We start from the raw sequence: 23,608 nt of genomic DNA, 5'->3' as shown, positions 1-23,608 counted from the left end.
ACATGTTTCTTTGGCCTTTAAATTACTAACTTTAATCCTCTATTATTATCATTCGATGCCTTGATATGGGTGTTAAGTATTTTCAGAGATTACAGGGCAGGAATGGCTTGGAGGATGGAAAGGAGGCATGCAAAAGTGGAAGGAATACAAGAAGTTGAAGGAACTGCAAAGCTATCAGCCTGACCCTCTCGCACTAAAACGGTCATAACTTGAGTTACAGAGATCCAAAAGACGCGGTTCCAGTTGCATTGGAAAGCTAACGTCCGGGACTTTGATTTGATATATAATTTTCCATAGTTTCCCTGAAGATAAGTGACGCGAACGTGTAATCTACGCGGACGCGTTGCAGTGGCAAAAAAACCAGCGTGATTGAATTCGAAACCAGCGAATTTTGGGTTGTTTCTGACCCAGTTCTCGGCTCAGAAAACACAGATTAGAGGTTATAAAGTGGGAGAATGCATCCATTCATAATCATCAGCTCATAATTCATAATTTTTAGTTTTAGATGTAGTTTTAGAGAGAGATAGGATCTCTCCTCTCTCTTAGGATTTAGTTTTAGGATTTAGGATTATTTCTTCTTCATCACAGGTTCAATGTTCCTTTAATTTATGTTTCTACTTTTATTTTATTGTTTTAATTGATATTTATCTTTTCAATTTAGCTTATAAACCTTTCCATGTTATATTTGAATCTATGTTTAGACGTAATTTGATGTGTTTCAGATTTATGAATGCTTTTAATTTAATTTAGAATTTTTTCTTTTGGCTTTGGTTGAGTCATTGGAGACACTTGAGTTATCAAACTCATTGTTGATTGAAAATTGGAATTCTTCAAGAATTAATTCGAGTTCCACTAACTCTAGCCTTTCCCAAGGAAAGACTAGGACCTGAGGAATCAAAATTAATTCATCCACTTAACTTACCTTCATAGTTAGAGGTTAACAATGTGGGAGAAAAATCAAATTCTCATTACAATTGATAAGGATAACTAGGATAGGACTTCCAGTTCTAATACCTTGCCAAGAGTTTATTTTATTATTACTATTTTATTTTTCTTATCATTTAACATACTAGTTCCTTACTTTCAAAACCCCCAATTTACAAGACTCATAACCAATAATAAGAACATACTTCCCTGCAATTCCTTGAGAAGACGACCCGAGGTTTAAATACTTCGGTTATCAATTTTAAAGGGATTTGTTACTTGTGACAACCAAAACTTTTGTAAGAAAGGTTGATTGTTTGGTTTAGAAACTATACTTGCAACGAGGATTTATTCTGAATTCTAAACCATCAATCTTCCGTTCTTCAAAATGGCGCCGTTGCCGGGGAATTGCAAACGTGTGCCTTATTATTAGTTATTGTAAATATTTGATTTTTACTTGTTTATTTATTTTTATTTTTGTTTTTATTTTTGCTTTTTTTCATAAATTAAGAGGTTATTGGTTTTTATTTAGTTATTAAAATTTTTTTTTCAAAAATTTGTTCTTCGTGTTCATCTTGACCTTCAAGTTGTTCTTAGTTGTTTTCTTCGTTTTGATCTAAAAATTTTAAGTTTGGTGTCATTTTATTGTTTTTCTCTTTTCTCATTAAATTCAAAAATTCAAAATTTAAAACTCAAATTTCAAATTTCAAATTTCAATTTTCAAAATTCAAATTTAAAAATTTAAATTTCAAATTTCAAAAATTTAAAATTCAAAATTTCAAAATTTCAAATTTCAAAATTTAAAATTCAGATTTCAAAATTTAATTTTCAAATTCAAAATTTAAATAACCTTTTAATTTAAAATTTGTTTTTATTTTCGTTTTTAATTACTATTATGAGTTCTCACCCCTCTCGCTTTGAGTTTGGTTCCAATGTTGTTGCAAGGAATGGAAATTATAACAGGAACATGCATCAAGGTCAAAACAATCAGAGATGGAAGGAGTCACGAGGATCTGATCAACCCTTCCGACAACAACACCTTCTACAGTACCACAGACAAAGACCATTCCACGATGCATACCAAGACAATAGTTATAGTGGACCCTTCCGTGACAACCAACATCCACCAAATTACTATAGTCAAGAGCCATTCCAGGGAGCATACCAAGATGATAGATATGATGGACCCCCATTATATGCCTATGAACCTCCTCAACACAACTTTGAACCACCAAACTCACAAGCCCCTTTACACCATTTACCTCCATATGACCCTAACCCACATCCACCATACCAACCACCCTATGAACCGAATGAGCCATACATAGATCCACCCCAACCTCCATTGGATAACAATACACTCATCTCTAACATCATTGGTCTCACCTCTACACTCCAAAATCTTATATTCTGCATGAACCAACCCTCTACCTCCAATATTCAACCCTCAAGCTCTAGTGCACTTCCTTTTCAACCACATAATGATCTTTTTATCCCATCACCACCCTCCATGGAAGAGCACCCACATCCATCAGTCCAAGAGCAAGATGATCCCAATTATGCTATTGATATGGAACAGGAAAGAAGGAATCATCTTCGCGAATCTATACTTCATAAAGAGCTAGAGAAGGCCCTACGGGTAAAGGTAGGAGAGACCCTTAAAGATGAAAGAGTAGTTGAAAGGAGTTGTCATGGAAAGAAAATCATTGAGGATGAGTACGACTTTATACTTAAACAACTGGACAAAGCAGCAATTATTAAAAAGGAAGAAGTGGTTGCAGACTTAAGAGATGCTATACCTCCATGGGAAAGTCAAGACATAGAGCCTCCTTCCAAGATGGTTGCATTTGATGTTGAGGAGGGTGTACAACCTCCAAGGCATGTCATGGTTAAGGACTTGGAAGAGGTCGATCAATAGATGGAGATTAAAGAAGAAGAAGCACAACCTCCCATGCCCTTGGAAAGCAATGAAGAAGAGATTGAATTAGAAGAAAGCTACCAAGAGGAAGAGGTTGGAATTGAAGAAGCTTACAAGGAGGTGGAAGTTGTCAAAGAAGAGCATAGGGGAGTAGAGCTTGATATCACTTTGCCAAAGTTGCTGGAGACCCCTCCCCCTACGTTGCCATCATCCTTCACAACATTCAAGTGGGTAAAATTCATATCCCTTAGCTTTCTAATTCCACTTGAATATGGGCTACTGGAGACGGATGGTCAACTTAGAGCTCTTTGTGGCATTAAGAGTAAGAGGAAGATGGTTAGTGGTTGGAGCTGTCAAGCAAGGTTCATTATAGTTGGAAGCTTTAAGTTTAAACGCAAAGGTTGGTGTAGAGCTCAATTGAATGGGTATGGAAAGTTGTTTGGACGCTTCAGTGAGAATTCTAAGGCTGAACCACCCGGATGGAATCATGATAATCAACTTGAAGATGGGTGTAGAAACAAGATTTGGGATCCCGGAGGCTGTTGGAATTCCAAACACTGGTGGAGATTTTTGGATGAATTCAAGCATAAGCCACCATAACAGGAAGCTCATCAAATGTCCAACTTAAGGACTTTAACTAAAAGTGCTAGGTGGGAGACAATCCACCATGGTATGATCGTTTCTTTTTCAATTTTATTTCGTGTTGTTTGTTTTTACTTTATTTTATTTTCATTGAACCTGGAAGTATTCATAGCATCTACATTAGCACTGCATATTGCATACCGCATAATTGCATATATATATATATATAAAAAGCATGCACGCGACGCGGCAGCGTCGCTGACGCGTCCGCGTCACCAGTGCATTGGGAAGAAAAGAAATCGAACAGAGAGTCACGCGAGAGCGTGGCTGGAGGCGTGCCTTTGGCACAATTTGACCCACGCAAACGCGTGGCCCTGTGAAATCGACGTAAAGACGTGTGTGGCAGAAAGTTATGATGGAGTGGGGCTGGAACCATGCTAGAAGCACAAGCCCTACCACGCGAATGCGTGCCCCACGTGAACAGGTGCCCCACGTGTTCGCGTCATTTTTAAAAGAAAGGCCATTCACGCGATCGCGTTACCCCAGATTATTGGCAAAATGCATTTAAAACAGCGAGTTGTGCGACCGCGAGGCTACTCGCGCCAATCGCACAAATCAGGCCACGCGATCGCGTGACCCACGCGTCCGCGTCACCTGACCTTATCGCGTACCACGCGATCGTGTCACTCACACGTCCGCGTCACATGCGACGCACAGCTTAACCAAATCAGTGCCAATTATCTTATCTTTTCTTCCCCAATCCTAATTTTTCCTCCATCCTTTCTTACTTACTTCTTCTTCCGTTCTTTCCCTTCTCATTCTTCTTATCTTTCATTTTATTTTACTTAATTTATTTGCATATTTCATTCATTGCATCTTAATTTTGTGTATATTTTTGTTTTCTTTTCTTAATTCATTATTTTTCTTTTGGTGTTAAAATTTTCTTATTTAACTGTTGCATCTTCTCTTGAATTATTTTGGGTGCTTAGTGACTTGTGTTATTCTGGTTAGGTAATATTATTTAAATCAATGCCGATCTTTTATACCTGTATTAATTTTGCATTGACATGAATTTACATTACCTCTCCTTACCCACACTCTCCCTCATTGTTGCAAAATTTTCGCACTCTTGATTTGCCATGTACTTCTACTATTTTCTCACTTGCATGTTGTAGCTACCATGTAATTGAGACCCTCATTATTTGGCATTAACCCAACCATATTTTATTTATTTTTTTATCTTTATTTCTGGGTTACTTTTCTTCCCTTTTTCTTTCAGGATGGCCACCCGGAAGGGAACCGGAAGACGTTTACATGGGGAGACAAACAAGTCCATCTGCACAATCCTTGAAGAAAAGCATCAGTTGGAACAATCCGTCCACCTGCACATCTCAGCATGCACCGATGACGGTGCAATCTTTAAGTGTGGGGAGGTCGATACCGATCTCCATGGGTTAGCTAGTTTCTTCTTTTTAACACCATTATTTTATTTTCTTTGTTTGTTCATTATTGCATTTGCTTGTTTAAATTGCATGTTTGTTTGATTTTATGCATTTAAGTATTACTTGGTTGAAAAATAATAAGTTTTTTTTAAGACCCTATTTTTGAAAAAAAATTTCACTAATTTAAAATCAAAATTTTTGTGTTAAATCTGTTTGAAGTTGTATTTGGAACATGGTTTTTGAGCCAAAGAACACACAACCTGTGAGATTTTGAGCTTATTTATATGGTTACATTATTTAACCATAAAATTTTATTCTTGTATGTTTTCTTCTCTATGATTGCAATCTTTGCTTTGTTCCATTCTATATGTCCACTATTTAGTGTATTTACATGCTTGCATATGATTGAGGCCATTATTTATTATTAGCTCACTTATCCCAAATAAGCCTACCTTTTACATCACCCTTGTTAGTCACCTTGAGCCTTTTTATCCCTATTTATTCTGTTCTATAACCACATCACTAGCTTTAAGCAGAAAAATAATTAAATATCCCAATTGAATCTTTGGTTAGTTTAAAATAGGGATTGTGTAACAATTAAGTGTGGAAAAACTGTGGGAACGTGGGTTAACAAGGAAATGTGTTATATTTTTAATTTGATAAAATATTAGGAATTTGGGTACCTACTCATGTGAGACTAGAAAAATTAAAAATCCATGTGCATTGATAAGTTATGTTTATATTTTAAAAAAAAATAAAAAAATAAAAAATAAAAAAAAAGAGAAAAAGAGAAAAAGAGAAAAAGAGAAAAAATATATATAATATAAATAAATGAATAAGGGGACAAAATTACCCCAATGTTAAGTTAATGAAAAATCAATGCATATGTGATAAAATTAAAGAAAAATTTATACATGAGTATGTAATGCAAAAGTGAAGACTATGGGTAGCTAGGCATGATTCTAGAATTATATAGAGTATATGTATGTTAGGTGAAAGCTTAGGTTAATTAAAGATTCAATTTATAAAGCTCACTTAGCCATATACATATACCCTTAACCTTACCTTAGCCCCATTACAACCTTGAAAAGACCTCATGATGTTTGCATTGGTATATTAAATATTGTTGATTGGTTAGGTGAAGAACAAAGTTTAGAAAGCATGATTAGAGAAGAGTAGAGTGAATTACCCCATACACTTGAGTGATTAGAGTGCATATACACTACCAATGAGGGTTCAATGCTTAATTCTATGTTCCTTGCTTTTATGAGCTATCTTCTTACAAGTTTACCTGTCTTTTATTATGTAATTTGAATTAGTGAAATCTGATTTATGTTTGTCTTGAAGAGCTTATTTACTTTTAACCAAGTAGGTAGAAACATTCTGCATGTAGTTGCATTTCATACATTCTATCATTCCTCTTCACCCCTTTTAGCTTCTCTTGTGCTTAGCATGAGGACATGCTAATGTTTAAGTGTGGGGAGGTTGATAAACCACTATTTTATGGTTTATCTTGTGCTCAATTGAGTGGATTTTATCAACTCTTTACCCACTTATTCATACTAATTGCATGTTTTACGTTTTCCTTCCTGATTTTGTGCTATGATTGAAAAGATGTTTCTTTGGCCTTTAAATTACTAACTTTAATCCTCTCTTATTATCATTCGATGTCTTGATATGGGTGTTAAGTATTTTCAGAGATTACAGGGTAGGAATGGCTTGGAGGATGGAAAGGAAGCATGCAAAAGTGGAAAGAATACAAGAAGTTGAAGGAACTGCAAAGCTGTCAGCCTGACCCTCTCGCACTAAAACGGTCATAACTTGAGCTACAGAGGTCCAAAAGACGCGGTTCCAGTTGCGTTGGAAAGCTAACATCCGGGGCTTCGACTTGATATATAATTTGCCATAGTTTCCCTGACGATAAGTGACGCGAACGCGTTGCAGTGGCGAAAAAACCAGCGTGATTGAATTTGAAACCAGCGAATTCTGGGTTGTTTCTGACCCAGTTCTCGGCCCAGAAAACACATATTAGAGGCTATAAAGTGGGAGAATGCATCCATTCATATCATCAGCTCATAATTCATAATTTTTAGTTTTAGATATAGTTTTAGAGAGAGAGAGAGGCTCTCTCCTCTCTCTTAGGATTTATTTTTAGGATTTAGGATTATTTTTTCTTCATCACAGGTTCAATGTTTCTTTAATTTATTGTTTTAATTGATATTTATCTTTTCAATTTAGCTTATAAACCTTTCCATGTTATATTTGAATCTATGTTTAGACGTAATTTGATGTGTTTCAAATTTATGAATGCTTTTAATTTAATTTAGAATTTTCCCTTTTGGCTTTGGTTGAGTCATTGGAGACACTTGAGTTATCAAACTCATTGTTGATTGAAAATTTGAATTCTTCAAGAATTAATTCGAGTTCTACTAACTCTAGCCTTTCCCAAGGAAAGACTAGGACCTGAGGAATCAAAATTAATTCATCCACTTAACTTACCTTCATAGTTAGAGGTTAACAATATGGGAGAAAAATCTAATTCTCATCACAATTGATAAGGATAACTAGGATAGGACTTCCAGTTCTAATACCTTACCAAGAGTTTATTTTATTATTACTATTTTATTTTTCTTATCATTTAACATACTAGTTCCTTACTTTCAAAACCCCCAATTTACAAGACTCATAACCAATAATAAGAACATACTTCCCTGCAATTCCTTGAGAAGACGACCCGAGGTTTAAATACTTCGGTTATCAATTTTAAAGGGGTTTGTTACTTGTGACAACCAAAACTTTTGTAAGAAAGGTTGATTGTTTGATTTAGAAACTATACTTGCAACGAGAATTTATTCTAAATTCTAAACCATCAATCTTCCGTTCTTCACACACTGTGCAATCTGATAATCTCTTTGATATACATTCGAGCTAATTCCTCCATTGTGCAACTTATTCAGACGGGAAGAAAATGAGCTGATTTTGTCAGTCGATCCACAACTACCCAAATAGCGTCACAACCAGACCGGGTTCTAGGTAAACCTATCACAAAATCCATTGCGATACTCTCCCATTTTCATTGTGGAATTTCCAAAGGCTGAAGGGTTCCTGATGGTCTTTGATGTTTAATCTTAACTTTCTGACACATTAAACATTTAGATACATACAATGCCACATCATTCTTCATTTCTGGCCATCAGAACATCACTTTCAGATCTTGATACATTTTAGTGCTTCCTGGATGAATTGAAAATCCGCTCTTATGGGCTTCCTGTAAGATACTCTGTTGCAGGTCTTTGACATCTGGTACAATAATCTGTTCTTGAACCTCCACAAACCATCCTTACCTTTTGACACTCTCCACTGCGTTTCCTGTTCAATTGCCGGTAATATCTTACGTAATGCTTCACCATCTTGATGAGCATTCAGAAGTTCTGATTTAAAAACACTTGAAATCTGCAACTGACTCAAACACAGAATTCCAGATTCTTCCTTAATTCCCAATTTCAAACCTTGAAATGCCTTTAATAACTCTTCTTCCTGTAGCATCATCCAAGCTTCATATAAAGACTTCTGACTCAAGGCGTCCGCTACAACGTTCGCTTTTCCTGGATGATAATTCAATTCGAAATCATAATCTTTCAGAAGCTCCATCCACCTCCTCTGACGCATATTCAACTCTTTCTACTCAAAGAGATACTTCAAACTCTTATGGTCTAAGAAAACATGAAACTTAATGCCATAGAGATAGTATCTCCAGATCTTTAGAGCAAACACAACAGCAACAAGTTCTAAGTCGTGAGTTGGATAGTTTATCTCATGCGGCCTTAATTGTCGTAAGGCATATGCTACAACATTCCGGTGCTGCATCAGAACGCAACCCAAACCTTTTAATGATGCATCACAGTACACTTCAAACGGTTCACTTGGCTCAGGCAATACTAACACGGGTGCAGTAGTCAACCTTTGCTTCAATGCTTGAAAACTCTCTTCACACTCTGAAGTCCAGACAAAAGGCGTATCCTTCTTAGTCAGCTTAGTTAAAGGTAAGGCGAGTTGTGAAAATCCCTTAATGAATCTTCGATAGTACCACACCAAACCTAGGAAACTCCTAATCTCTATCACTGAAGTTGGTCGCTCACAATTCAGTACTGCTTCCACCTTAGCAGGATACACAGCTATTCCCTGTTTATTCACCACGTGACCGAGAAACTTCACTTCACTCTTCCAGAATTCGCATTTAGATAACTTAGCATACAACTTCCTATCTCTCAGAATTTGCAGCACAGTTTGCAAGTGATCAGCGTGCTCCTCCTCAGTCTTAGAGTAAACAAGAATATCATCAATGAAGACAATGACAAACTTGTCCAGATACGGCCATCCTGTTCATATAATCCATAAATACTGCCGGAGCATTAGTCAATCCAAAAGACATCACCATATACTCATAATGACCATAACATGTCCTGAAAGCAGTTTTCAGAATATCTTTATCTCTAACCCTTATCTGATGATACCCGGATCGCAAATCAATCTTAGAAAACACACCGGCACCCTATAACTGATCCATTAGGTCATCGATTATGGGTAGCAGATATTTATTCTTCATAGTGATCTTATTCAATTGCCGATAATCAATGCACAAGCGCATACTCCCATCCTTCTTCTTTACCAGTAACACTAGCGCTCCCCACGGAGAAACACTTGGTCAGATAAAATGCTTACCTAACAGATCTTCTAGTTGAGCCTTTAGTTCAGCCATTTCTAAAGGTGACATTCTGTAAGGAGTAATCGAAATCGGATCGGCTCCAGGCACTAACTCAATTGCGAATTCAACCTCTCGGTTAGGTGGAAATTCATTAATATTATCCGAAAATATGTCTGGAAATTCACATACAACCGGAATCTGCTCTAAACTCTGATCATCACCTAACACTCCCGCAGTTAATAAAATAATACCCTGACATTCAATTCCATAACAATTTACTATCATAGAGTTCAAATAGTAACTATTCACCACAACAGGCGTTTCTGACCCTTCCGACATAAACTGTACTGACTTCTCAAAACAATCAAGCAAAACATGATTCTTGGATAACCAATCCAATCCTAAAATGATATCAATACTAGTCATCGGCAAACAAATCAAATCATGCACAAACTCACACTGTTGTATTCGAAATGGAACTTGTGGACATCCTAACCTAGTCACCATAGCTTCATGAGTAGCATTATGCACTTTCAAATCATAACCTAAAACCACCATTCTCAATCCTAATTCATTAGCCCTTTCAAATGCAATAAATGAATGAGTTGCTCCTGAATCACATTTAAGATTTTACCAGCCATTTCACAATTACCTCTAATCAGTGTCTCAGATCCCTCAGCACCTGCTGCAGAAGTGGTATACACTCTCCCTGGCTGCTGTACTCTACCAGTCTCATACTTCTTCTTCTCCGGACAATTATTGACCATATGCCCGGGCTGTCCACAGAAATAACATACCCCAAGTCTTGATCTGTACAGAATTTCAGGGCGATACTTCCCGCACCTCTGACAATTCAAATCCTGCTATGGTTGCTTTCCAAGCCTTCTCCCTTGATTAACATTAGTATTCGACCTTCTGTAATTACCCTGACCCTGATTTTGCTGTGAAACAGAGCCTCCACACTTTAAATTCCTACCTCTCGGAGTAAAGTTCCTCCCTGAAGGTCTCTGAAAAGGCACCCTTAAACTTTCTTTCTCTGTTGCTGCCTTTCTCACACATTCTTCTGCCACCCTACACTTATTCACCAATTCAGAAAATACTCTGATCTCCATTGGTGCAACAAAGCCCAAAATATTGCTCCGAAGACCTCCCTCATACTTAATACACTTCCACTAATCCACTCAGCAAAATCTTCAGGCGCACCTTGACAGATATGAGAAAAGTGACACAACTCCTCAAACCTGCTAGTATACTCGGTAACAGTCATCTGGCCATACTTTAATTGCATCAATTCAAGTTCCTTGGCATTTTTGACTGAATTAGGAAAGTATTTCTTATAGAATTTTGTTCGAAAAACCTCCCAAGGAATCGCAGCACCATCAGGCTGCAGGATATGTCGTGTTCCCTGCCACCAATACTGAGCATCACCTTGCAGCTGATAAGTTCCAAATTCAACTCATTGCTCTTTAGGAACCTATTGAGCCTGCAACGCCTGTTCCATAGCCTGAATCCCATTATCTGCATCAGTGGGATTTGAGGTTCCCCTGAAGGTCGGAGGGTGAACTTTCAGAAATGTGGCAAGTGTCATAGGACCGTCCTTTTCATTATTGTTCCCGTGATTACCCTGGTTTATCTGATTACCTAGTGCCTCGACTGTCGCCTGCATAGCTACAGCCGTATTTTCCACGGCAACCATAAATTCTACTGGATCATTCCCTGCTGGGCCAGGAGTAACGGTGCCTATCCTACCTCTACCTTGCCCACGACCGCGTCCGCGAGTCGACATTTGGTCCATATATACACCAAACAAGTGATATTAAGTTGATCAGTCTCAATATCGCAGGTCTAATGCTTTAAGTTCCAAATGCATGCTCACAAATGTTTATGCCATATATATCAATCAGATATCCTAATAGCACATAAACACATAAACAGAGAATGCACAGAAGCACAATCAGTCTATCTCTCAGGCTCTATAGAATCGAACTGCTCTGATACCATAATGTAACACCCTACCACACTGAGCTTTACGCTTAAGTCGTAAAACAGAGGTGGTGTGGTATTACGACCTCTAATATAAAATGTATACATATAATAGCAGAAAGATTGTAATATACTAGGAGCCTTGAAGAATAGATGAAACAAAAGTCGCGAGATAAAAGCGCAACGCTCAAGAAATGAGTTAAACTGCGTGTTAAGAAAACTATACCTGTTGAACATAAGATAACAAAAGTAGGAACAGAGTGTCAAAGATACAAAATAACAAGCTCCTAACTCAGCCCGCGAAGCCAAGGTTGGCCGGAGAATATTTACACATATATACATACATATCCAAAATCCAGATATACATAAACAAAATCCTATCCCTCCATAAACCTCTAAGAGGATCAAAAGAATAAGTTATGTGGAGAGAAAGCTAAGTATATATACACACATCACTGTACAACAAAATAACCCAGTAACCACTTCGCTTCAGGGATCCTGATGCCTAACCAGATGCCTCCCGACCTGCATCTAAAAAATAATAACATAGTATAGGGTGAGAACCAAAGGTTCTCAGTATGGTAAAGGTGCCACACACATAATATATAAGGTCCTGGGAATGACAGAGGCAATTCTAGAACGCCGACACTCAGATTATAGAGCTTAGAGTATTAAACAGAAGCCATAAAAGGTGGTTTACTAAAAGAATCTAAACCTAATTTAACTTAATCTTAAATCTAAGTCCCGTACTGTTATCCCTCCATACCTCCATCTCCGTTAGCGTTTCACAGACAAATAAATAGATAAAGGCAAACACAGGAAGGTTACAAATACTGCAAGTAACAAATATACATTTAGCATGGCAAATATACTTAGGCACACCCAGTTAATGCACAAACAAGTAATTTAAGTAGTATGCGTATGATGCATGCCTGCCCTATGGCTGATGAGGCTCATCCGTCGGTTATCCAGCCAACCCGACAAGTCCGAAAACCTTAGACTATCCTTCGACGTGCATCCCCAAGAGTCTATGCATAGCTTTTTCTCAAATAATTAATATTGCTCAATAGGGGTTAACATTCCTGAGAATTTATAAGTGCCCGGTCATCCCTACGTCGTAGGGTCAACAGAGTATCGAGTTTTCAACCTGGTACACATGGTGGCAAGCTACGGTACTTTATCCAGGGAATCTCGTATCTCAGATCGTTTAATCATTCAAGCCAGGTGTCATTTAAGGCTGTTCAAAACCGATCCGGACCAAATTAAACCGACCAACCGAACCGAAAAAATTGAAAATCGAACAAACCGAAAACCGAAAAAAGGTGTTTTGCAATTTTTTTGCGGTTCGGTTCGGTTTTTTATTCTGACCAGTAAAACTCTAACCGAACCAATCCGGTAGAATAAAAGAACCCTAAAAACCAATCCACTCCCCCCCCACCCCACCCCCAATTCCCTTGGCCTTGAGTGCGAGTCCTGAGCAGCAGTGAGCCACTGAGCCCTAACCCCAATCAAAAGCTCTCAGCCCTAATCGAAAGCTCTGCCTCTCAACCTCTCACAGTTGTGCTCTCCTTTCACAGTCGCGCTCTCCTTTCACAGTCACGCTCTCCTCTCTGCAGTGGCGCTCTCCTCTCACGGCGGTGAACCCACATTCTTCCCAGTCTCCTACCACCTCGTAGCAAAGCCTTCCTCCCAACGCCGCCGAACTTCTTCGCGGACAGAGCACCATGAAGCCCCAGCCACAGTCGACCCTCGCACACCGCAGTAGCAGTCTAGTAGAGCACAACCCTCATCCCTCGCACCCAGCACTCCAGTAGTAGCAGAACACGACCCTCGTCCCTCGTACCCAGGAGTAGCAGAGCACGACCTCACTCCCTCGCACCCAGCAGTAGCAGAGCACCACCCTCGCCACTCACAACACAGCACCCATGGCCACCAGTCACCGATTCAAGTCTCCCACCCTGTCACCGATTTGGTTGTTGCTGCCTTGTTGGTTATTGATTCATTGCTGGTTATTGATTCATTGTTGTGACTTGGTTAATTTGGTTAAATTATACTCAGCATTGTTAATCATTGCTGTTTATTGATTTATTGCTGACTTGGTAATTTGGTATTGTTGCTACCTTGATGGTTATTAATTCATTGTTGGTTATTGATTCATTGTTGTGACTTGGTTAGTTTGGTTAAATTATACTCAGCATTGTTAATCATTGCTGTTTATTGATTTATTGCTGACTTGGTAATTTGGTATTGTTGCTGTTTTGCTAGTTATTGATTTATTGCTGGTTATTGATTCATTTATGCAGTTTGATGTCAGTTCAAGTGAAAATATGGGCGACACTGGATTGCCGCCAGTTCCTCTGCCGAATGAATCAACCATAATCAGATCTCCAACTGCATTGCCTGCTGTGCCAGCTCCTCATAGAAACACAAGGAAGCTTGCTAGTAGAGGTCGAGGAAAAAGGCGGGCTGTTGAAGAAGCAGTTTCCAGTTGCTTCAGAATCGGTATTTAGTACTGGAGGAAGGGTATTGAATAATTATATGAGTTCTCTAACTCCAATGACAGCTAAAGCGTTAATTTGTACACAAAATTGGCTCCGAAACTCTCCAAAACTTGTTCTTGAGGAACTCATCAAGGAATTAGAGAAGTTGAAATTAGGTATAGTTAAGCTTCGACTTATAATTTTCTTTATTTTAATCTAGTTTTTATTTTTATATATATATATATATATAATTTGTTATGATTATTTCTTGTTTTATATATTTTGTAGAAGTTGCACCCACTCCTAACCCTAATGAAGAAGATTCTGGTGTTGAGTCTGATTGAGTACATCTTGTTATGATATGAATTGTTTTCTTTATTTTGTTATGTATGAATTGTTCTCTTTATTATTAGAATGTATAACTAGATTAGAATGTTTTTCTACTAGTGTTATATTATTATTATTATTGTTGTTCTTATTATGTAACAGCTTTTTTATTTCAGGTTGGTTTGCGTTAAGAAGTTTAGCTGTTTTATTCGAGAAGACACCATAACTTGGCTATCTTTTGATGGAATTTTATTTTTACTTTCAATTGTGTTGACTATTGAACTTTTAAACTTGTTTAATTGTTGTATTTGAGTTCCTTTTGTCGTTAAATTTCATTAGACCAAGACTTTGTTAGCTATTGTGTATTTGTGTTGGTCGATTTCAATGTTATGACTTTGTGAAATAGTATGGTAGTATTTTTTTTAATTGATTGAAAAAATCGAACAGACCGAACCAAACCAAACTGATTTTAATTGGTTTGGTTTGGTTTGGATGGCTTCGATAAAAAAACCGAACCAAACCGAACCGCAGTTTAATTACACGATTGGATTGGATGACTTTTTTCTCAAAAACCGAACCAAACCGCACCACGAACACCCCTAGTGTCATTCATGATCATTCATTTGATTATCAAGCCAAGTAACATATATGATCATCCGTAACATTTCATAGTTAATTCATCACTTTTCAGCTTTACTTCACCTTCAAGTTATCCCCATTCCCTAACTCCATCTGAATATCAGGTTTAATACTATTATTAATGAATAAAAGAATAAAAATAGAGGTTTAGAGGTTTGAAAAATAGTTTAAAACGTTAAAAATCATGTTTGCTGAAATAGGGGTCACGCGCGTTCCTTTTCATGCGTACGCGTGGGTGAAAACTTCATGTCACGCGTGCGCGTGGACATGCTTGCTAACCCCTTACGCATGCACATGGTACCAGTCGCGTACGCATCGCCAAAATTCCATGCCACGCGTACGCGTGGGCCACGCGTACGCATGGACATGCGTTCTTAAAAAAAAAATCAACCAGAGAGCTGCACAATCAGGGAAACCACCTGCATATTTACATGTTCCTCACCAAATTTTCCGACAGGCATAACTCAATCGTTTTAAATCGTTTTTCCTCCATTCTTCGAATGGCATAAACTTCACGAATCCAATTTTCATTTAAAATAAGTTATAATCAATTTGGTATTCCAGAAGCCAAGTTATAACCCGCCAAAGTTCAGCCTAAAGCCAAAATTTTACAAACAATTTCAAACCTCATTTTCATTCAATAATTCCATTCCATTCATTTCCAAACCTATCAATACCAACTCAAAATGCCAACACCAATACTCAATAAACTCTACATCATTTCATCAACCACTATTCTATAACATTACACAACTTCACATTACAACAAATCCATCATGCTTTCCTTTATTATCCTAGTAACCATATACTCACTAATTCAACTATGTATCCTTTTATCATTCATATAATAACAATTTCCACTATATAATCCAATCACCAAGCCAAATCAAACATGTTTACCAATCAAATTACTAAACATTATATATACACATGCATTTCAGCTTATCTTACAGTCATCTAGCCTAAGTTTTCACAGAACATTATATATTAAATGCAAGAAACCTAAACCATACATTGGCCGATTCCCACGTAACGATCAAGGAAATTTAATTAAAACCAAGACAGCCCCTCAAAAGCTCAATAACTCTAGGCTCAGCTTCCTCCAAGTTCCAATATTCACAATTTCAAGCTCTAATTATTTATTTACAACCTAATACATATTCATAATACATATATATCCAATTTAATACTCAAAGCTCAAATTCAGTAAAATTAAAGTGGAATTATGGTTTTCTCACCTTACCCAAGCTTCACATAAGTAAGAGTGAACATTTTTCTCAAGCTAATTAGATCCTAAAACATCAGAAATTGAAGAAATTCAACATCTCTTCCAATTTTTTGAAAATTGGGGAAAAGAGTGGCTAAGAATATTTAATAACTTACCTATGAAATTGTTCTGGTAGAAATGTAGAGCTCGACGCGGTAGACACATGGCCGCAAACGGTGCGGCGATCGGAGCTCGGACGGAAAAGTTACGGGATTTGGAAACTAGCGTAAGGGTTCAGGAGTTTTTCGTTTCTCTTCTCCCCTGGAAGCCTTCAGCTTCATTTCTGCTGAAATGAGGGAGAAGACAAAGCTTGGGTTCATTTAATGCTGGGCCGGTTGGGCCCACAGGCTCAGTTTGGGTCCGATTCAACCCGTTCGGCGCGTTCGGTCTAATATTGGACCGTTTTTTTCGAAATTAGTGTCAAAATTCTCGTTTCGATGAGCTCTATCCTAATTTGAAATAATATTCATGTTTCTAATCTTCCTTATTAAAAACTAATTTATTGACTAATTATTTACTAATTTAACAAGGTTTACATTAGTTCCTGACCCATTTTCTGTTAACGACGTGATGACATGACTTGATGACGTGGGCTATTAGTGACACATGTCACTCCATGGTTTGGCCACGTGTAATGGTATGATGATGTGGTGACTAGTGACTTGTGGCATGCTGATGTAGATAGTTGTGCCACGTGTCGCAACAGTATTCGTCTACGTGTCGTCCATTATGTCATCATTGTAGATACACCAAATTAGTATCTCACTTTGCATTAGGTGAGTAATTTTAGTCCTTAAAATTAAATGTCGTGCACCAAACTAGTCCTTTCACCAATTTTTTCTTATTTTTTTAAAATTTAAAATTTTCAATATCTTGAATGTACTAATAATAAAAAAAGAATTATATGATTGATTAAACACATTTTTTCATCAAAAAACATGTATTTTTAATAAGAATTAAAATAAATATTTTTTTATTTTTATGAAATACATGTTTCTGTTATGTATAAATGGACTAAATTGAAGACATTTCAAGCATCTCATTATTATTTTTGATTTCTTTAATCTAAAACAAAAAATGTCAAAATGATAATAAAAGCACTTGAAATCCCTTCACATTAACTTCAAGACGTCGATTAGAATATCCGCAAGAAAAAAAATTTATTAAAGCACTGTAAAAGTCGAAAATAATAATAAAAGTGCTTAAAATACTTTCACATTAACTCCAACCCCAAAACAACTAATTAGAGAAAGAGAAACAAGAGACTATGGAGCAGCACGCCAAACGGCCTTGTATGAGAGGCAGTACCTCCTCCAAAGAAGAAGAAGAAGAAGAGAAAGTTGTTGAGGATACGGCTGCCTCTGACAAAGAAGAAGAAATGGAGGAAGAGACAAAAGATGATACTGATATCGATGAATATGTACTGGTTGAGCCTAGACGCTTCATGACTGATGAAGAAATTCTTGAACATCGGAGGCAGGTTATTGAAAGCGACGTACGCCTCTGATCTCTCACAAGACATTTAGTGATTTAACTATTTTCCCCTTTTGTTCTCGTGTTCTGTGATATACTGATCTTGTTAGTTAGGGTTTGAATTTTTGCTTTACAGGGATTCGATGTTGAGCAGTTTGAAGGCAGGCTACCTGGTTCAATTAAGCCATATAAGTTGACCGAACCAAGATGCCGTCTCTTGATAGGTTTTTCCAAGCAAGCTTTGGAAGTCTACAATGAGAACAACGTAAATTGCTTCTATAATGGTTTTGATTCTAAGTTTAATCTATGTATGGTGATATTGTGTGCTTTAAATATTCTTCTAATTATATTATGCATGTGGATGTTTGCACTCTTATGCAGAAAACAAAATTTGAATTTTATGAGCTTAAGAAAGCAAATTCTCAAGGTGTTGCTGGTGTAATGTTCTACATTACTTTTGAGGCGATATCTGGCAATACAATTGGAACCTTCCGTGCTAGGGTATGGAAAAAGATAATGAAAGGTTTGCAGGTTATGTCTTGTGAGAGGCATTTGTGAGTTTGTCAGGTATAAATATTACATGAGCTTTTTTGTTATGGTTTTGTTTGTTTAGACTAGTTAGATTAAACTAGTGAGATATAGCACATAATCCCAATCACCTTTGGATCTTAATTTGTGCCTAATGGTTTTGCCTTTTAAATATTCTGCCCAAAGTAGACATTAACTAATTCTCTATCTGTCATCCATATATTGGTGAATGTTCACATCTATTGACAGAACGTGTTTAGTTTGTATGCCATTAAGATTTATAAATTAATTTTTAGTTGATGTTCCTTGATAATGTATGATTGTTGATAAATGACAAATTAGAGATGTAATGAATTCAAATATTTCATATTCTTGTTGTCCGTGTTGAATTTAAGCATTTGTCATTTGTTCCCAACTTCTGATGTTCTTATGGCACTTATTTGAATTGTAATAAAGAATATCGAGGTAACAAGCATCTCCTTTAGTTTAATTTAATTTGATTATTCGGATTTGTATTTGTTGTGCTTCTCTTCTGATGTTCTGTTTATTTTGGTTTAGCTAGATATACACACAACCCTTCAATCTTTAGTTTTTATGTCTAATCCTTAATTATTTTTCCTTCTAAGTGTTGTTGCAAGATAATTTCCAATTGTATGTCATCTATAATTCTATATATGATATATGATATATGAGCTGTGACACCTATTTGCAGATTCTGTATTTTGATGATATGAAAATGAGGTTTTCTATGTCATTGCATTATTGCTTAATAACAAGGCTTTTATATTTTGATTGTGATTCCGAATTTTTACGGTTGTTAAGTCACTTACATAATTATATTACTCATATCACCTTTTGTCTTTTTTTAACCATGAAAGTTATTGCTTTTTTGCTTTACCTATTATGCTTAGATTTCACTGTAACTTCCTGTGAGGTTCATAAGTTCATTTCTTGTCTCATTAAGATATCTTCTTCTAGTGTTATTTGATGTTCTTGTTTATAAGAATGTTGACAAATGAAAAATTATAAACATAATTATTTCAAATGTCTCATCCTTGTGGTTTGTATTAGATTTTGGCTTTTGAGGTGGTTCTTGTTATTCTAAAAAAAGTAGACAAATTAATTAGTTCTTAAAAAATTCTAAAAAAATAGTTTCTCATTTTAGTAAAATAACTATTTATTAAAGTAGACAAATTAATTATTTTCTTCTCATATACAGTTTTTTTAAGATATAAAAGTAATTAATTAGGACATTGGTTAAGATAATTAAAGTCACTATTTCATTAAATTTTTAATTTAAAGAAAAATCCTAGTTAATTTTGGTATATAAATTTCGAATTTCAAAACATTGATAAAAATTATGTTGAATTTTGATTTATTTGATTCTCATTTAAAATAATCACTACATAAGTTAAAGTTCTGTTTTGAAGTTATATTCGAGCTTTAATCTGATTTTTAAAGTTTCAATTTACTTAGTTTGATTTTTTAACTTAGGTATCTGTGACTCATATTAGGGTTTTAAGTGTTTAGTTGAAAATAAAAAATAAGGTAAAAAAATTTTCAATTGTCACATCAAATAGTCGCTAGAATGTATAATGTAGCAGTCGTTAGTCCATCTCAGCATGTTGTTAACGATTTTGTGAGACAGTGACAAAAATAAGATTAAGAACCAATGTGAGTCATAACTATTAAGTTGGGAGACTAAATTGAATAAATCGAAATTTTTGAAATTAGATTGAAACATAGTTGTTAGAACCGAACCAGCATTTGGTGGTAAGGTTGTTGTTCTAGGAGGTGATTTCAGACAGATACTTCCGGTGATTCCGAAATGAAGTAGACACGATATAATGGCATCCGCTATTAACTCATCCCATCTGTGGTCATTTTGTAAGGTTCTAAAACTGCATACGAATATGAGGCTTCTAATGTCTTCTTCGGATCAAGATGAATGTGAAATGAAGAGATTTGCTAATTGGATACTTGATGTTGGAAATGGAAATATTGGCTCTGTTGTTGGTGATGAATCAGAAGCTGAAATTTCAGATGATCTATTGATTACAACTACTGATGACCCTCTCTCTCATTTGGTAGACTTGTATTTTCAGAGTAGAGCAATTCTTGCACCCATGCTTGAGAGTGTCGAGAAGATAAATGATTTTGTCTTGACAATCTTTCCAGGGATGGAAAAGGAGTATTTGAGTTCTGACACAACATGTCAAGCTGATGAGAATGAAGATGTACAACAAGAGTGGTTCACACCAGAGTTCCTAAATGACATCAAATGTTCGGAAACTACCCAATCACAAGTTGACTTTGAAGCCAGGAGTCGCTGTAATGCTACTGCGAAACATAGACCAGACTTTAGGTTTATGCAACGGGACAAGATTAATAGTTAACGAACTTGGCAGCAACGTAATTGGAGCAACGGTAGTGACTGGTAGAAATATTGGAGATAAAGTGTACATTCCAAGAATGAACTTGATCCCTTCAGATTCAGGATTGCCATTTAAGTTCCAACGGAGACAATTTTCATTAACAGTATGCTTTGCAATGACTATTAACATGAGTCAGGGTCAATCATTATCACATGTAAGGCTTTATTTGCCAAATCAGTGTTCACCCATAGACAACTTTATGTTGCTTTGTCAAGAGTTAAGAGTCGCAGTGGCCTCAGGGTTTTAATTCTAGACGAAGACGGCAATCCAAAGTCATCAACAACAAATGTCGTGTTCAAAGAGGTTTTTAATAATATTTAAGTAAGAATAATATTATTTTCATTTTAATAGCATGTTATGTTTATACTTTTGTACAAATATTTACTATAGATATAACTAATTTATCTATAACTCTTTTTTTTTCAAATTTGAAATGAAATGTGTAACAAGGAGCACAACATCCTATGTCAATTGCTTTTCTAATGAAGTTAGTAAGATACTAGGTTGTCGATAAATTTTTATTAGCTTTTTGATATAAAATTTAGGGTAAAATTTGTTAGGATTTGGTTGAATTAGTCCCACATTGTTTAGAATAGCAAATGGAGTGGGTGGCCTAGGCTATAAATATGAGGCTAAGTTCTCCATTTGTTTTTGCACCAGTCAAAAACACTTTAAGCTTGTATCTGATTTTTCTTTTCCTCTGTACTCTTTATTAGAGAGTGTTATGAGGTGTAGTTAGATATTTGCTTTGAGAGAGTGTGGGTGTACTGGGGTGCCGGTGAGAGAAAGAAGTCTATGTGTTGTAACAATTTTCATATAGTGATATTCTTTGGTTGTCATTTGACAACGGCCGTGGTTTTTTTCTCCGGTAATTGGAGTTTCCACGTTAAATTCTTGTGTTGTGATTGTGTCTATTTTATTTCTCTGTCAAAGGTGTTTTCTCAAGGGGGAATGGTGTATTATTCCCAACAAGTGGTATTAGAGCTTCGGTTCGGTGGGATTTATTCTTAGTATGCTCTGTGGTTGCAGCCTAGTCTGACCTTCCACATCAGAAAAGAATTTTGTCCTGTGGCTTGAGGTTGATCTTTGGTTGCTGTTGTTGTTGCTGGAAGGCAGTGTGACACTGTGAGAGTGTTGTTTGGAAAGGTTCTGGCTAAGGAAAGACTTGGTATGTAAGTGTGTCCATTGTGACCCACCTCTCTTTCCTGGGGACCCTTCCTAGTGCACAGTTGAGTTATACTATTCCAGTATACGGTTGCAATAATGTCAGGATATTCAAGTGCTGTGAAGCTTGAAATAGAGAAATTTGATGGAAGAATCAATTTTGGCTTGTGGCAAATACAAGTCAAAGATGTGTTGATACAATCAGGTTTGCACAAGGCGTTGAAGGAGAAGATCTCTGGTTGCTCTCTCTATGAGAGAAGATGATGTTTTCAGAAACACTTTAAGCTTGTATCTGATTTTTCTTTTCCTCTGTACTCTTTATTAGAGAGTGTTGTGAGGTGTAGTTAGATATTTGCTTTGAGAGAGTGTGGGTGTACTGGGGTGCCGGTGAGAGAAAGAAGTCTATGTGTTGTAACAATTTTCACATAGTGATATTCTCTGGTTGTCATTTGACAACGGCCGTGGTTTTTTCTCCGGTAATTGGAGTTTCCACGTTAAATTCTTGTGTTGTGATTGTGTCTATTTTATTTCTCTGTCAAAGGTGTTTTCTCAAGGGGGAATGGTGTATTATTCCCAACAAAATTAACATGCTATTATTACAGTTATATATGTTCTTATTTTTTTATGTCTCCCTCCTTATGGTTCAAGAATATTATAAACTTCAAACTCTTCTATTTATATTTTACTTTGAATAAAGATAAAACAACATATTTAACACGTTTATTGTATAACGACGATGATAGTGTTATACTAAATTTAAAAAATATATGATTATAAAATATTATTTTTAATTTAACTTATCAAATTTAAATATAAACCCGTGCATCACACGTGTTTAACACTAGTAAATTATAAATTTAGAAACTTTAACTTTAAAAGTGGACTAATTATAAAGGAGCTGATTTTCTCTCATTTTTGTAATTGTTTTATGGTATTACAAATTAAAATTTGATTTTTATTTTTAAAATATAAAAACTCCACAGAGTTATTTGAAAAATTAAAATATTTTTTTAACACTAAACTTAAAAATATAAAATAAATTTTATGTAAAAATTTTAAAGATGATCTGTACTTATAAAAATTAAAAAGTAGACATATGTTATATGAAGTTATATTAGATATTTATATGAACTTTATGCAATTTTTTTTTTTCTAATTTTAGGGCTCATTTAATATTAAATTAATTTAAAATGAGAGTACATTTTTATACTCATTTGTACATGTGGCACAATTATATTTTACTTGTTTGACTGCCAAAATGATCATGCCACCCTCCACACAAATAAATGTCGGGTTAATAATCAAATTCGTTTTTGAAAGATCATTTATTCTTTAAATTTAATCCTCAAATAATTTTTTAGTCATATTAGTATTTAAAAGATAAAACATAAATCAAATTAGTCCTTCCATTAATTAGATAATAATGTGGTAGGTTAATGTCACATGTCACAAGATGATTGATTGACGTGTCAGTTCAGTGATACCTAACATGTCACGTGTCAATTGACATGTAAAAAAATTATTTATAATCAAAATAGTTTCTGAAAGTAATTTTAATATTATTTTTTTAGTTCTTAATAAATAAAATTCTCTTTATATGTCAATGAGTAATAGCTCAAATGGCATAGTCTCCTCATACTCAATTAAGAGGTTGCGGGTTCGAATCTCCTATTTTTGGTAAAAAAAAAAATTCTCTTTATATAAAATAATAAAAATAATTAAATTATTTTAAAGTTATTTT

General features: G+C 35.7%; 1 protein-coding gene and 1 pseudogene across 2 annotated transcripts; both read left to right on the top strand.

The window, feature by feature from the left end:
- Positions 17,479 to 20,344, top strand: LOC107619203 (UPF0725 protein At1g23960). Of its 2 annotated transcripts, XM_021110916.1 has the most exons (4): positions 17,479 to 17,762; positions 17,877 to 18,005; positions 18,122 to 18,307; positions 20,161 to 20,344. In XM_021110916.1, the coding sequence occupies exons 1-3, from the start codon at positions 17,535 to 17,537 to the stop codon at positions 18,296 to 18,298; spliced, it is 534 nt and encodes a 177-aa protein (XP_020966575.1). In that variant the 5' UTR covers positions 17,479 to 17,534; the 3' UTR covers positions 18,299 to 18,307; positions 20,161 to 20,344. The 2 variants fall into 2 exon arrangements, with proteins under 2 accessions (XP_020966575.1, XP_016176931.1); XM_016321445.2 differs by lacking the exon at positions 20,161 to 20,344 and having other exon boundaries at positions 18,122 to 18,662.
- Positions 20,116 to 21,248, top strand: LOC107616230 (annotated as a pseudogene).

This window comes from Arachis ipaensis, chromosome B09, assembly GCF_000816755.2.
Source record: "Arachis ipaensis cultivar K30076 chromosome B09, Araip1.1, whole genome shotgun sequence".
Lineage (NCBI taxonomy): Eukaryota > Viridiplantae > Streptophyta > Magnoliopsida > Fabales > Fabaceae > Arachis > Arachis ipaensis.
The sequence above is the reverse complement of the archived record's forward strand: the minus strand, read 5'-3'. Positions and strand labels throughout refer to the sequence as shown.